Source organism: Chelonia mydas, chromosome 3 (assembly GCF_015237465.2).
Source record: "Chelonia mydas isolate rCheMyd1 chromosome 3, rCheMyd1.pri.v2, whole genome shotgun sequence".
Lineage (NCBI taxonomy): Eukaryota > Metazoa > Chordata > Testudines > Cheloniidae > Chelonia > Chelonia mydas.
Genome location: NC_057851.1, coordinates 178,017,098 through 178,033,953, shown reverse-complemented (window position 1 = coordinate 178,033,953; position 16,856 = coordinate 178,017,098). Strand labels below are relative to the sequence as shown.

The window sequence follows — 16,856 nt, the reverse complement described above, 5'->3', positions numbered from 1 at the left end:
TCCTTTTTGCGTTTAAGCTCACCAAAGATTTCACTGTTAAGCCAAGCTGGTCTCCTTCCATATTTGCTTTTCTTTCTGCACACTGGGATGGTTTGTTTCTGCGCCCTCAATAAGGCTTCTTTAAAATACAGCCAGCTCTCCTGGACTCCTTTCCCCCTAATGTGTTGCACAAATTGTTTGGGCTTCTTCCATTATGGTCAACAGCTGATCACAAAAAAGCTGATGGAGTCTGCTCTACAGACACCGTGAAGCTCTTCACATAAACAGGTCCCATGAAAGAGGACTGAGCATCTCAGTTGCAGTGAAGAGCAGGCCATATTTCCGAAGTGATTTTTTTTTTAAAGTTTCTTTTGTTTTTTCTCCATTATAAACAAAACCAGCTACAGCAATAACTAACAGAGAGCACCTCTGTCAGAACCATCAGCTGCTTTTTGAAGTGAGGCAAGAAGAAAACTGCACAGTCTACTTGTAGAAAGTAGAAAAAGGCAGTGTGCCAAGAGTGTAAATTGCTTCATTCTGATCTGTTGCTTCTTGTCCAGTTGACAGAGGACAGGACATACCCCAGTTGTCTCTATTAGTGACACACTCTCTTGCCACAGAAGATACCTACATCTGGACTGATACAGAAAAGTTTTTATACATGCTACTTGATATTCTAAGATATATTTGTAATACATCTGTTAAGAGCCAAGAAAAGTTATACATTGAGATAAAGATTTCAAATTAAATACCTGCACCAATCATAGTGATTGGAGATTCGATATATATCCATTCATCAGTATATATACCAGAGTGAACAAAGATAAGCCCATCAAAATGAGCTTCCTGAACCCCACCGAGGGCATCCTCAATGGTGTCATAGTACTAAAAACAAACAAACAAAATACAAACATGAGTTTAGCAAAAAATAACGATGAGAAAGGTATACAAATATTCATATGAAGTGATTCAGGAACATACCAACATATTTTCTCTTCCTTTATATCTTGCAGGGTTACTGTAGAAGTGTTCAGCAAAGCCTGGCTTTACATGTGCTCCTTTGTACTGAAATAGAGAGAATATCTAAAGATAAACCTATAACTAAACAAGCTTGTTATATATGTATGTATATATAAACATTTTAGAAAGTAAATCAGCAAAAGGGTATAGTTGTAATAGTTTGATAGGTTCCATAACATAATTTATATTTTGAAAATATGTTCACTATACATCTGGACTCCATGAGTTGCAATTTCCACCAAGTACGGATACAAAAATTTGCATCCCTTAGCTACATTTTAAAGTGTTAATTAGGACCAAGGAAGAAGTTGTAATGTTAATATTGACATCAACAAATAAGCAAGCAGTAAAAGATCCAGAATTTTTAAGATGAGAAAGGACCATCATGGCCATCTTATCTGACCTCCTGCATAGCACAGACCATAGAATTTTAAGTCATTCCTGCATCAAACTCATAACTTCTGATTGAGCTGGAGTATATCTTTTACAAAACATTAAATCTTGATTTAAAGACTTCAAGTGATGGAGAATCCATAGGTAAGTTGTTTCAATAGTTAATCTCCCTCTCTGTGAAAAATGTGTGCCTTATTTTAGGCCTGAATTTGTCGAGGTTCAGTTTCCAGCCACTGGATGTTATGACTTTGTTTGCTAGATTAAAGAGCCTTCTGATATCAGAAATATTTTTCCCCATGCAGGTACTTGCACATTGCGATCAAGTAACTTCTTACTAAACTTCCCTAGGATAAATGAAATATACTGAGCTTCTTTAATCCCTCAATGTACGGCACATTTTCACAGACCTCAGATTCATAGAATCATAGAATCACAGAATATCAGGGTTGGAAGGGACCTCAGGAGGTCATCTAGTCCAACCCCCTGCTCAAAGCAGGACCAATCCCCAATCAAATCATCCCAGCCAAGGCTTTGTCAAGCTGACCTTAAAAACTTCCAAGGAAGGAGATTCTACCACCTCCCTAGGTAACACATTCCAGTGTTTCACCACCCTCTTAGTGAAAAAGTTTTTCCTAATATCCAACCTAAACCTCCCCCACTGCAACTTGAGACCATTACTCCTTGTCCTGTCCTCTTCTACCACGGAGAATAGTCTAGAACCATCCTCTCTGGAACCACCTCTCAGGTAGTTGAAAGCAGCTATCAAATCCCCCCTCATTCTTCTCTTCCGCAGACTAAACAATCCCAGTTCCCTCAGCCTCTCCTCATAAGTCATGTGTTCCAGACCCCTAATCATTTTTGTTGCCCTTCGCTGGACTCTCTCCAATTTATCCACGTCCTTCTTGTAGTGTGGGGCCCAAAACTGGACACAATACTCCAGATGAGGCCTCACCAATGTCGAATAGGGGGGAACAATCACATCCCTCGATCTGCTCGCTATGCCCCTACTTATACATCCCAAAATGCCATTGGCCTTCTTGGCAGCAAGGGCATACTGCTGACTCATATCCAGCTTCTCGTCCACTGTAACCCCTAGGTCCTTTTCCGCAGAACTGCTGCCTAGCCATTCGGTCCCTAGTCTGTAGCTGTGCATTGGCTTCTTCCGTCCTAAGTGCAGGACCCTGCACTTATCCTTATTGAACCGCATCAGGTTTCTTTTGGCCCAATCCTCCAATTTGTCTAGGTCCCTCTGTATCCTATCCCTGCCCTCCAGCGTATCTACCACTCCTCCCAGTTTAGTATCACCTGCAAATTTGCTGAGAGTGCAATCCACACCATCCTCCAGATCATTTATGAAGATATTGAACAAAACCGGCCCCAGGACCGACCCCTGGGGCACTCCACTTGACACCGGCTGCCAACTAGACATGGAGCCATTGATCACTACCCGTTGAGCCCGACAATCTAGCCAACTTTCTACCCACCTTATAGTCCATTCATCCAGCCCATACTTCTTTAACTTGCTGACAAGAATACTGTGGGAGACCGTGTCAAAAGCTTTGCTAAAGTCAAGAAACAATACATCCACTGCTTTCCCTTCATCCACAGAATCAGTAATCTCATCATAGAAGGCTATTAGATTAGTCAGGCATGACCTACCCTTGGTGAATCCATGCTGACTGTTCCTGATCACTTTCCTCTCATGTAAGTGCTTCAGGATTGATTCCTTGAGGACCTGCTCCATGATTTTTCTGGGGACTGAGGTGAGGCTGACTGGCCTGTAGTTCCCAGGATCCTCCTTCTTCCCTTTTTTAAAGATTGGCACTACATTAGCCTTTTTCCAGTCATCCGGGACTTCCCCCGTTCGCCACGAGTTTTCAAAGATAATGGCCAATGGCTCTGCAATCACAGCCGCCAATTCCTTTAGCACTCTCGGATGCAACTCGTCCGGCCCCATAGACTTGTGCACGTCCAGCTTTTCTAAATAGTCCCTAACCACCTCTTTCTCCACAGAGGGCTGGCCATCTACTCCCCATGTTGTGATGCCCAGGGCAGCAGTCTGGGAGCTGTCCTTGTTAGTGAAGACAGAGGCAAAAAAAGCATTGAGCACATTAGCTTTTTCCACATCCTCTGTCACTAGGTTGCCTCCCTCATTCAGTAAGGGGCCCACACTTTCCTTGGCTTTCTTCTTGTTGCCAACATACCTGAAGAAACCCTTCTTGTTACTCTTGACATCTCTTGCTAGCTGCAGCTCCAGGTGCGATTTGGCCCTCCTGATTTCATTCCTACATGCCCGAGCAATATTTTTATACTCTTCCCTGGTCATATGTCCAACCTTCCACTTCTTGTAAGCTTCTTTTTTATGTTTAAGATCCGCTAGGATTTCACCGTTAAGCCAAGCTGGTCGCCTGCTATATTTACTATTCTTTCGACTCATCGGGATGGTTTGTCCCTGTAACCTCAACAGGGATTCCTTGAAATACAGCCAGCTCTCCTGGACTCCTTTCCCCTTCATGTTAGTCCCCCAGGGGATCCTACCCATCCGCTCCCTGAGGGAGTCGAAGTCTGCTTTCCTGAAGTCCAGGGTCCGTATCCTGCTGCTTACCTTTCTTCCCTGCGTCAGGATCCTGAACTCAACCAACTCATGGTCACTGCCTCCCAGATTCCCGTCCACTTTTGCTTCCCCCACTAATTCTTCCCTGTTTGTGAGCAGCAGGTCAAGAAAAGCTCCCCCCCTAGTTGGCTCTTCTAGCACTTGCACCAGGAAATTGTCCCCTAGGCTTTCCAAAAACTTCCTGGATTGTCTATGCACCGCTGTATTGCTCTCCCAGCAAATATCAGGAAAATTAAAGTCACCCATGAGAACCAGGGCGTGCGATCTAGTAGCTTCTGCGAGTTGCCGGAAGAAAGCCTCATCCATCTCATCCCCCTGGTCCGGTGGTCTATAGCAGACTCCCACCACTACATCACTCTTGTTGCTCACACTTCTAAACTTATTCCATAGACACTCAGGTTTTTCTGCAGTTTCATACCGGAGCTCTGAGCAGTCATACTGCTCCCTTACATACAGTGCTACTCCACCACCTTTTCTGCCCTGCCTGTCCTTCCTGAACAGTTTATAACCATCCATGACAGTACTCCAGTCATGTGAGTTATCCCACCAAGTCTCTGTTATTCCAATGACATCATAATTCCTTGACATCACCAGGACCTCCAGTTCTCCCTGCTTGTTTCCAAGGCTTTGTGCATTTGTATACAAGCACTTGAGATAACCTGCTGATCGCCCTTCCTTCTCAGTATGAGGCAGGAGCCCGCCCCTCACAGACGTTCCTGCCTGTGTTTCCTCCCGGTATCCCGCTTTCCCACTTACCTCAGGGCTTTGGTCTCCTTCCCCCGGTGAACCTAGTTTAAAGCCCTCCTCACTAGGTTAGCCAGCCTGCTCGCAAAAATGCTCTTCCCTCTCTTCGTAAGATGGAGCCCATCTCTGCCCAGCACTCCTCCTTCATGGAACACCATCCCATGGTCAAAGAATGCAAAGCCTTCTCTCCGACACCACCTGCGTAGCCATTCGTTGACTTCCACGATCCGATGGTCCCTGCCCCGTCCTTTTCCTTCCACGGGAAGGATGGACGAGAACACCACTTGCGCCTCAAACTCCTTTATCCTTCTTCCCAGAGCCACGTAGTCCGCAATGATCCACGATTGTTATGAGATTGTTATGAATATGAGATTATTCTCATAACTCTTTTTCAAGCCCTTTCTGATTTTTCAACATCCTTTTTAAATTTCAGTAATGATCTGATCAGTCCTGTATACAATGGCAATATCACCTCCCCACTTATACGTGGTATTCCTCTGCTTATACATCCAAGGATTGCATAAAAATAAAGGTATAAAAAACACACATGATCCTTTCTTTTAAAAAGCGCTTGATTGCATAAGGTGGAAGTCAGAAAAAGGAAGCAAAATTCTCATCTTATCAAAATTTGGCTAGACCATGGTAGCTTTTCCCATCCCCCATTTTCATTCTGTGGCCACCTGCCACATTACCAAAGTGGGGTGGAGATTTTATTTTAACAAATCTTTCAACTTCCTTGCAGCTTTGCACCTGATTTTTCTGGGCTAACCATTAGCCCCATACTTATAGCCAAACCAAGTGCCCTTATTCAACAAGCTTAGAACATGAATACTATTATAAATATTAATAAACTAACTCAGTATCCTACTTTATTACTCCTTTACACACATTTTGGAAAGCATGGTGTCCACCCATTATTATATTTTGGATTAGAATTCCCATCATTTGCCTTAAAAGATTATTTGCTGCTAAACTCCTGCCACATAAGCTGCAATGTCCTCTCTCGTTCAAGACCAAGTGTTACTATCAATCTATTCTGAGCTTATTAAGGAAAGTGCACCAAATATTAATGAGTCAGTTCCATTATGACAACAAGACTACATAGCCAAGGGCTATGACAAAGCTCCACAGAGTCAATTATGAACATGCTAAGAAGAACCTCAATTTACACCCAGAAACATTGAGCAGGCAAGCTCACCAGAAGCTCCAGCACAAGAAGTCAAATTTCTGCAAAGAGTGGTCCAAGATAAGTCACTTGGATACAGGTACCTTTTTCAGACAGGTACAATGATTTTTTAAATCATGGTTTATTATAATATTGCACCATAAAGCTGAAAACCTTCTACATCACCATCAAAGCTTGACAGGAATATGGTGTTTTAAAAGGTGACTTGCAAATGTAAAATTCCCTCAACATTTCAGTAACTTTGTCCGTGTGTTGACTACCCAGCATAATCAAGCTAAGAGGAGCAATACAAAAAAGGGACCCACCCCACCCCAAAATCCCACAACGTTTTTTTCCTTTTCAGATTTTAAGAAAATCAACATGCAACTAGTCTCTCTCAGTCTGGCTGTTGAGGGAATCCTACACGTATTGGCTTAGTTACTGAAATCTTATACTTCACCTTTGCAAATTGTCTTTAAATTACAATACGGAATCTTTCTGGGGATGTGAAAAAACAACATTCATACCAGCTGCTGAAAGCTTTCTTTCCAGGGATTTGGGTGTTCATATTCTTCTGGATTAATCTGATAGAATTTACCAGATTCTGGATGCATCATTGGACGTGTATATTCAAATACTTCCATATACAGTCGTTTCCTAAACAAAAGTGTCAGTCAATCAGAACAAAAAATTGTGAATGTATTTAAATGGTACAAAGTTGTAAGTCAGGTGTATCACAATTACAACAAACCTATTTAAAATCTTAAGGGAGGAATTTTCAAAAGCATTCATTGTTTACTCTACTCCCACTGAAGTCAATGGTAAAACACCATAGATTTCAGAGTTTGGCCAATATTGAGTATTGTCAAAGATCTCAACCCAAAGTTTTAAAACCAAAAATATTTTAATGGTGCTCATAAAATTAATGAGTAAAAGTGGCTTTAAGTTAAAACAATTCTAGTTGTTGAAGACTAAAGAGAAAAGACACTGCTGCATTTTGTAACATTCATTTGGTGCACATTTAAAGGCTCAAGTCAGCAAAGGACTTAAGTACATGCTTAATATTAAGCACATTACATGCTTTTCTAAATAGAGAGATTTAAGGATGTGGTTACATGCTCTGCTGAATCAGAGCTGAAGTGTGTGCTAACATAAGGACAGAAAGGTTATGCTGCTCTGTCCTTTCTTCAAATTTTGCTATTCTTCTTACTGATCATCACCAAACCCCAAAAACAGCTACCAAATATCCTGCATGAGTAAATGACGCATGCATTTGGCAGTGCAAAGAGAAAGTTACTCACCTTGTGCAGTAACATAGGTTCTTTGAGATGTGTATCGCTGTGAGTGCTCCACTTTAGGTGCTTGTGCGCCCCTGTGCTTGTAATCGGAGACTTGTGGTAGCAGTGCCCGGTTTGGTCGCACATGTGTCATCCCCGTCTTGCGCCGCTTCAAGCAGTTATCTGGCGCTGTGTGACCAACCCGCCCTCTGTTCCTTCTCCACTGCAGAACATTTAGTGTGCATCTCCAAAGTAGCGGGGAGGATGGAGGGTAGTGGAGCACTCACAGGGACACACATCTCGAAGAACCTATGTTACTGCACAAGGTGTATGTATGCGCTGATGCCCATGTTACAGCTCTACAGATGTCAGTAATGGAAACACTGTTTAGAAAAGCTATTGAGGTTGATATTGCCCCGGTGGAGTACGTGCAAATCCCCATATGGGGTTGCAGGTTACATTGACAGTAACACAGTTTGATGCAGTTGGAAATCCAGTTGGAGAGCCACTGTTTAGATATGGCGTCTCCTTTTAATTGTACAGTGATTGAGACAGTTTCATGACCTCGTTATGTCTATGTAAAACGCCAGGGCCCTGCGTAAATCGAGGGTATGGAGTATGGCTTCCCGCCTGTCCCTATGTGGTTTTGGGTAGAATGTTCACAGGTGAATGGGTTGGTTGAGGTGAAATGATGAGACGACCTTAGGTAGGAACTTAAAATTACCCTTGGGCCGCATCCTATCTTTGGAGAATATTGTGTAGGATGGATCAGCCATGAGGGCCCCAAGTATTACTATCCGCCTTGTAGAAGTAATGGCGACAAGGAAGGCCACCTTCATTGAAAGGTGAAGGAGAGAACATGTAGCGAATGGCTCGAAGGGGTGTCTGGTGATTTCCCAGAGAACTAAATTGACATCCAATGGAAGGGTAGATGTTGTTGAGGTCCTTGAGAAAGCACTTGTGGTGGAATGCTGTGATAGTGAAGAGGTGTACCTTGATTGAACTCATTGAAAGTCCTGATTCCTTGAGTTGAAGTAATAGTCCAGAATCACAGGTAAGTGAGAAGAGATCGATATGATCTGCCTCTTTTGACACCATGAATTTGTGTAGATGTGTGTGACAGATAGTTGCTCTGCGACTATTCAGTAAAAGGTTCTGCACGTCTTTGGAGCAGGTCATTTTGGATCCTTGGAACCAGGGAGCAACCAAGCTTTGAGCTGTAGTCTTTTTAGATTCGGGTGAATGGTTTGGCCTGTGTCCTGGGAAAAGAGACGGGCCAGGTGAGGAACGGTGCCAAGTTTCCACACTAACATTTGGAGCAGGTAAGGGAACTATTTTGACAGGGCTATGTGGGAGCAATTAGTACCACTGTGGACTAGTCCCGTTTGATCTTGTGGAGTACCCGTGCTAGAAGGGGGGTGGGAGGAAATGCGTATAGGAGAGGAGCATCTCATTCGATAAGAAAGGCATCTCCCAAGGACTGGAGGTCCAGTCTGGCCCTGGAGCAAAACTGTGGACATCTGGCATTGTGCGTGGTAGCAAAGAGGTCTACTGTGGGGAATCTTCATTGTTTGAATATGTTGTGCAGTACCCAGATGCCCAGTTCCCACTCGTGGTCTTGAGAGAAATTCCTGCTTAGTGCATCTGCTGTGGTGTTTTGATGTCTGAGGCGATATGATGCTGTGATGTGGCTATTGTGAGTGATGCACCAATTCCAGAGCCGCATGGCTTCCACACACAGGGAATGTGAGCGTCCGCGGGGGCCTTGTCTGTTCATGTAAAACATGCATGCTACATTGTCTGTAAGAATTTGTATAGTTTTCTGCTTGATCATGGGTAAAAATTGGGTGCACACGTTGTGAACAGCTTGTAATTCTAGGAGATTTATGTGTAGCAGGGCTTCGGTTGGAGACCAGCTGCCCCGGGTAAAATGAGAAGTCAATGTGCTCCCCAGCCTAGGAATGATGCATCCATCACATTTGTCATTGTAGGGGAATTTTGCACAAAGAGCGACCCAAGGCATACGTTGTCATGTTGTGTCCACCAGAGGAGAGAGTCTTTTACTGTGCTTGGCATTGTGAGGTGTTTGTTTATGCTATGCCTTCTTGGGAGTATTGTGTGCAGAGCCATGCCTGCAAGGTCCGCATATGGACTCTTGCATCCTTGACAATGAAAGTCGTTGCAGCCATGTGGCCTAATAATTGTAGACAAGTCCTGGCTTTTGTCTAAGGATTGTTTAGTATTGTGGAAATTAGATTTGTTAGAGTTAGGAACCGTCGCCTTGGTAGAGAGGCCGTTGCCTCAGGTGAGCTGAGATAGACTCCAATGAATTCCAGTTCTTGTACTGGTGTGAGGGTTGATTTTTGATTGTTTATCTGGAGACCTAATTGTGTAAAGAGAGCTACCATTTGTTGGGTGGCCTCTATTGTCGCTGCTCAATTTGGCACTTTCAGTAGGTAACCATCCTGATAAGGAAATAGGATTCCTTTCCTGCATAGGTACGCTGCAATTACTGCGAGTACCTTTGAGAAGACTTGGGAAGCAGTGGACAGTCTGAAGGGTAGGACCTTGTATCTGAAGGGTAGGCCCTTGTATTGGAAGTGATCTGGTCCTAGAGTGAATTGAAGAAACCTCTGATGTGATGGGTGAATTGTTATATGGAAGTAGACGTCCTGGAGGTTGAGGGCCCCCCTTTCTAGAGATGGAATTATGGTGGCCACTGTGACCATCTTGAAGTGCTGGTTTCTCACAAATTTGTTGAGCCATCAGAGATCGAGAATGGGTCTCCACCCTCCTGTTTTTTTTGAGAGAGTTAAGTAATTTGAATAGAAACCCTTCCCTCTGTGTTTTGTTGGTACTGGTTCTACTGCTCCTAGATGGATGGAGGTGGGTCACCTCTTGTCGCAGTAGGTCTTTGTGAGAGGAGTCCCTGAAGAGGGAAAGGAAGGGAGAGTGGAAGTAAATGGGATGGAGTTTCCAACCTCGATTATCTCCAATACCCATCTGTCTGCAGTGATGGATTGCCAAACTGGGTAGTATGGAGTCAGACGATCTCCGAATGGACTTTCAAGCAACGTCTCAAACTTGCTGTCTGGAGGAAGGTTGGTGAGATGTGGTAGATTGAGGTGGAGGCTGTCGTCTTTGTGGGCCCCTGTTTTCGGCCTTGTGGCTCGTATTGCCTGTGTGTTTGTGAATATGGCATGAGCCAGAATTTCTGTGGGTTGTAATACTTTCCTTGTCATCTCTTTGTCCTAGGAGTATAGATGACCAAGGACTTCAGTTTTGCCCTTGAGTCCTTGAGCCTGTGCAGATACTCATCTGTCTCAGCCGCAAAGAGTTTAGGCCCGTCAGACGACAGATCGTCCACAATCGATCGCACCTCGCTCAGGAAACAAGAGAGAGGCAACCAAGAAGCTCATCTCATAACTATTGCAATATCTGTAGATTGCGCAGCAGTATCTGCTGAGTCCAGAGCAGTCTGTAATGCCGTCCTGGAGATCAGTTGTCCCTCGGAGATGAGCGCTCTGAACTGTTCTGTTTTCTCCTCCAGGAGGAATTCAATAAATTTGGAGAACTTCCCATAGTCTGTGTGGTCGTATTTTGCCAGCGTTGCTTTGTAATTGCTGATCCGAAGGTGGTGTGTCACTGAGGAGTAGGCCTTTCAGCCAAAGAGGTAGAACCTCTTCCAATCTTTGTTGTACGGGGTGTTTTGGGGGTAAGATTGTCTGTCCCTCTTGTTAACAGTGTCCACCACCACAGAATTGGGCATGGGGTGAAAAGAGAAATTCTGTTCCCTTTGCCGGGATATATATTTTCTGTCAGACCTCTTGCAGGAGGGAGGGATCATTGCTGGAGTCTGCCAAATGAACATATTGGATTCCATGACTGCATCATTCATGGGCAAAGGTATTTTGGGAGATGTCGATGTATGTAAGATGTTGAGGAACTTTTGTTGTCACTCCTGGACTTCCTCCAATATGATGTCCAGGGACTCTGCGACCCTCCTGTAGAGGTCCTGAAAATGTTTAAAATCACTGGCTGCCCACATTGGGTGGTTGGGGGGGAGGGAGGAGGAAACGGGACGGGACGGGACGGACGGACAGTGATGATGGTGTCATCAAGGGAAGATGAGGACAGGTGGGTTGCTGGTTCCATCTCTACGTCAGAAGTCTCCAGTTCTCTAGGTATCTCCTCCGGAGTTTCAGATGGTCCTGGTACCGACAGTATGGGAAACTGTCATGTGCTCTCCCTGGATGGGCTGGGAGGCTTGCGATGGTGTGGGGGATATGCCATCCAAGGGTTCCTCGAGAATGGAGGAGCGGAGCGGAGCGGCAAGGTGAGTAGGTACTGACTATGTTAGAGTGACGCTGGTGCAAAGAATGGGGGAGTCTGGTGTCGAGGAGACCAGGAGGTCCTTTTGCAGTAACTGCTGTAGTACCGAAAGGGTCACTGCCGATGTCTGCAAGTATGGGTGACTGCGTCAATTGTGTTGTGCCGATGGTAGGTGACGGCATAGTCATTAGTTGTTTTGATGTGCTCGGTGCTGGGTATCTAGTTCGCTCCGAAGGTGCCAGGGCATGGATTTTCATGTCAAATGCCTATGTCAAAGCTAGCTCTCTTGGAATCTTTAGCTCTTGTGGTACCATGGTACTGGAGGGTACAGGAACCTTGACTGCAGAGACTGCCGGTGCAGTCGGTACCAACGGTGTCTCTTTGTTTGGGGACTGCCATTTCTTGGTTGGTTCCCAAGCCGGTGAGGACAGAGCACACTTTTTAGCCATCTTTTTAGGTCTGTAGTGTGAGCCACAGAGCCTCCTGTTGGTGTCCTGTCCAGGAGGGGGTCCGAACTTCTGGATCAGATGCTGGACAGAGAGACTTCTCCATCAGGAGCAGTTTGAGCAGCAAGTCTCTGGCCTTTCTGATCCAGGCTTTTTAACTTCTGGCAGCGCAAGCACTTTTGGGGTGCTTGCCTAAGATGTGAACGCACTGCGAGTGCCCATCCGACACAGGTATCGAGAGCCTGCAGGTTAGGCAGCTTTTGAAACCCAGTGAACCAGGCATGCCCCAAGGGGAATGTTCCCCCTCCTTATCAGGGGTCCTACACTAACGGTTAACGGAAACCTGAACTTCTAAATAAAGGAAGAGAAACACGTTCTTTTTTGGAAGAAAAACAGGGAGAGAACTAAACGGGGAAAGAAAGTTAATTATCTATAAAACTAGGAGTAAAGGAGAAGGGGTATGCTAGGAAGACTAAGCTCTGAGGCTGTCAGGGTTCCCTCTCCACTCTGAACTCTGGGGTACAGATGTGGGGACCCACATGAAAGACCCCCTAAGCTTATTTTTACCAACTTAGGTTAAAAACTTCTCCAAGGCACAAATCCTTTCCTTGTCCTTGGATGGTATTGTTGCCACCACGAAGTGATTTAGACAAAAATTCAGGAAAAGGGCCGCTTGGAGTCCCTTGTTCCCCAAAATATTCCCCCAAGCCCTTTCACCTCTTTTCCAGGGGAGGCTTGAGAATAATGTGAGTACCGACCAGACCCTTTGTCCCTAGGACACTGAAAATCAAGCAAGTTCTTAAAGGAAGAACTTTATTTCAAGAAAAAAGTAAAAGAATCACACCTGCAAAATCAGGATGGAAGGTAACTTTACAGGGTAATAAAAAGATTTAAATAGAGGATTCCCCTCTAGGCTCAACTTCAAAGTTACAAAAAACAGAAATAAAACTCCCTCTTAGCATAGGGAAAATTCACAAGCTAAAACAGAAGATAATCTAATGCATTTCCTTGCCTTTACTTACAATTTCTGTAATTTTAGATGTATCATTTCAGGTGTGTTTTCAGGAGATGTTTTACCCGCTTAGTCTCTCTCTCTCCATCCAGAGAGGTAACAACAAAGAGAGCACAAACAAAACCTCTTTTCCCACCCGCCCCCCAAATTTGAAAGTATCTTCTTTTCCTATTGGTCCTTTTGGTCAGGTGCCAACCAGGTTATTTGGCTATTTGAGCTTCTTAACCCCTTACAGGTAAAGTGATTCTGTACCTCTGGCCAGGAGGGATTTTATGTTACTGCATACGTAAAGGTTGTTACCCTTCCCTTTATATTTATGACAGAGGTGCTGCTAAATGCTCTGACTCAAGCCAAAGGCAGCAGAGAAGGAACTGGGGGAGGGGGGTGTTGGTCACACAGCACCAGATAACCGCCTGAAGTGGTGTGAGATGGGGACAGTGCATGTGCAACCCAACCGGGCACTGGTACCACAAGTCTCAGATTACAAGCCCAGAGGCGCACAAGCACCTAGAGTGGAGCACCCACAGGGACATCATTTAAAGAATTAAAATTGCATCTGTCAAGGGCTGATTCCCCACTCTGGCACTTTGAGTGCAGAAGGTGGGGGCTTGCAAGGATTTTAAAAACAAATACTGGCCACTCCAGGCTTGTATTAAACTTCCAAGGTTACCGCTTCTCTCTGCTCTTGGATGGGTAGATGCTGCTACCACCCAAGTGCAAAAACCCGCTTCAGAACCCAGGAAGTGCACTTGGGAATTCCTTCCTGTGGGGTACCCTCAAGCCCCATCACCCCGTCTCTGGGGAAGAGCGGAGAAAGAAAACAAAGGAAATCAACTGTTGCCACCAGCTAATTAACCAACGTGTGCACAAACCTCTTAGGACACAAAATCCAATCCTGTTCTTAAAAAAGATAAATTTAATTAAAAACAAAAAGAAAGGAAATACACTTGAAAACTCAGGCTATTGCTAGATTTTAAAAACCCACTTACAAAAACTAAGCATCAAGAATAACCTTCTTGAGGTCCAGCTTAAAGGTTACAAGCAAAACAAAAGCATTTGGGGTTAGCACAGAGGAGTCTACAAGCCAGAAAGAAATAAACAGAGATAAACCTAATCGCGTCTTCCTAGACATTTCCTGATCTACTTACATATCTGGGGTTTCTAATGAGTAGTTTCTAGGTATAATTTAATGATTTTTCATACCTGGCCCAAGCTGTTACAGCACAGCTGCAGTACTCTCTTTGCTTCTCCCGAGAACAACAACAGACAGACAAAGGAGAAGTTTTTTCCCATTTTTAAAAAGTTCTAGCCTTTCCATTGGCTCTTTTGGTCAGGTGCCCACTCCCTTTCTTTTACCTATGCAGGGAGACTTTTTAACCCTTTACAGGTAACCAAGTAAAGAACCACTACTAAGAGGGATTTTATAGTTAACTGGCTGGCTCGGTGTCCATAAAAGGGAGTTTACCCCCCCACCCCCTTTCATTTATCACAGCATCAATCAATATATTAAAATAAAATAGTTTTAAAAACTTGTGCACAACTGGATGGATCCGTGACTGGTCCTAGAATGTGGAGAATTTCACATGGTCATATCCTTTCGATAGTATAAGATGGAGCCTTGTTTTACAGGTATACTGTCACATTTCCATTTGAAACTATATCTGCTGCTGTTACAAGTAACCCTGAAATTATTTGAACAGAAAGATATTCAAATTCAATTTTTTTCTAATCTGGCATATTGGTTCTCAAATAAGATTTTTTCAGGATCTCAATAACCCTAAAAAGAGAAAAAGTCCACATACCCAACACCAACGAATTCTTTTTAAAAATCCAAACAAATAAAAATCCTAGTGCACTTGTAGGCAAGATCTTCCTTAACACTTAAAGGAAGAGTTTGCTATCTTGGATCAAGGTATACAATTCCCACACAAACTTTGGGTCGGGGGTCGGGGGGAAAGGTACTAAAAGAATATGTAATTGAACTTTCAGATAACATTATTAAACAGGTATAATTCTAGGGCGAAAAGTTTTACTGTTTTTAACTGCATGTAACTGATATGCTTATGCATATCTGCTTGTAACAGATAAAGCTTACGTAAAAGTAAGCATATTAAAACACAAGCATTTGTTTTAATTTAAGCTAATTATAATGCCTAACCAGCATTTTAATTTTTCTATTGTACTTGGCATTTTGTGCAGCACATACAATATATCTCAAAATAATGAGGAATAGCTTTTCACTTACCACAAAATTGGATCATTAGCCAACTCACTGAAGCGTTTACACACACAAGCTGCTCTACAAAGATCTTGCTCCAGCAAGTAGGAAAAGATCTTTAGAACCACTTCATCTGGCAGTTTCTCCTGAAGATATTGTTCTGCAGGTGCTGCTATTAAAATATTAATATACATCAGATTATTGATGCATTTAACCTACCCAGTTTCTGATTTAAAGCAATCCTTGACTTTCCCTACTATTCTAATGATTAGAGTGTTTTTTACACGATTAGTACTACAAATTGAAGGAGAAAAGCTATTAAACCTCACACAATACTAAATACTACACCCTCTGCAGCCTGAATCTGGCAGTTTATTTAAACAGTAAATTTCATTGCCTACATGCAATCTACATGCAGAGGAAAGCATGAACATTCAGCATAATATGGAGGCACTGTATGTGACTCAATAGTTAAGATTAATTTAGACCGGGGTTCTCAAACTGGGGGTCGTGACCTCTCCGGGGGTCACAAGGTTATTACATAGGGGGGTCATGAGCTGTCAGCCTCCACCCTCAAATTCCGCTTTGCCTCCAGCATTTATAATAGTGTTAAATATAAAAAAAGTGTTTTTAATTTATAAGGGGGGGGGTCGCACTCATAGGTTTGCTATGTGAAAGGGGTCACCAATACAAAAGTTTGAGAAACACTAATTTAGACTTCCTTCAAATCCTACTTTTAAACTTCTCCCCTCAACCTTTTGATCAGAGCACACAATTTATTTGCATATTATTATACTTAAGTTATTATACATGCCTTTATATAGAAAAATTCAATAAAAGTCTTAAATACTAACTGTTTTAAATTTATTCTCTATCATTAATTTTTGGTGCATATCTCAGTATAGAAAGGAATCAAGAACTCCAAACCCCGGAGACAAAATATTATTAACCACCCAAGCACAGGACAATTTTCTCAGAAGGGTTAATTGCCAGAAAACGCCATTAATAAAATGTCCTTGTTCTTCCACATTGACACTAGAAAAGGTATGTGAAGGGTGCTGGGGATGTGGGAGATTGTTATCCAGCAATGACCCCAATGTGCTCTGCCCCCTATTCCCTTCAATGTCCTTGCTCCGATCTCTATTTTAATGTGGGGAAAATGTAATTAAGAATTAAAGTTGATCATTTCAAAATGTTACCTTTAAAAAACATACCAGGGATTAAGCTAGGAGATCAAGGTGGAAAAAAGGGGACTATGGCTAGTACTGTACTCCACCCCTCATACTTTGCATTTTCTTTCTCCATACATTTTAGAATGGAAAAATTTTCCATTAGTGCATTTTCCTTGACAGACACTCTTCACAGCAGGGATATTCCCCATCTCTTTAGTCACTGAAGTCAGACCAGTACTTTGGCTCAGATTGTGTTCAGGACTGCTCCTCAGGAAGAACTGTACAGACCAGCAGCTTCCAGAGCTTAAATAAATAAACCTATACACAAGTTAAATAATATTATTCAACTCAAATCATTTGCTGCAGAGCCTCCACAACAAATTTAAAGATTGAGAAATTTAGGAAGGTTCTTAGAGGAACACACGTCCCTTTCAAATTATTTAACAAGCCAGCAAAAGTCAGAAAGATTCTGGACATAACTCAA

General features: G+C 43.2%; 1 protein-coding gene across 6 annotated transcripts in view; it reads right to left on the bottom strand.

Moving 5' to 3' along the window:
- FBXO11 (F-box protein 11) overlaps window positions 1–16,856 on the bottom strand; it is a 200,386-nt gene that overhangs the window by 85,622 nt on the left and 97,908 nt on the right. For 3 of the 6 annotated variants that reach the window (XM_027827248.3, XM_007064896.4, XM_043543859.1), the window contains exons 4-7: window positions 15,228–15,372; window positions 6,443–6,572; window positions 961–1,044; window positions 732–864 (exon numbers count right to left, since the gene is read on the bottom strand). In XM_027827248.3, the coding sequence (XP_027683049.1) occupies window positions 732–864; window positions 961–1,044; window positions 6,443–6,572; window positions 15,228–15,372 (492 nt within the window). The remainder of the gene's footprint in view (window positions 1–731; window positions 865–960; window positions 1,045–6,442; window positions 6,573–15,227; window positions 15,373–16,856) is intronic. The other 3 variants (XM_043543858.1, XM_027827247.3, XM_037895933.2) reach the window with 2 other exon arrangements.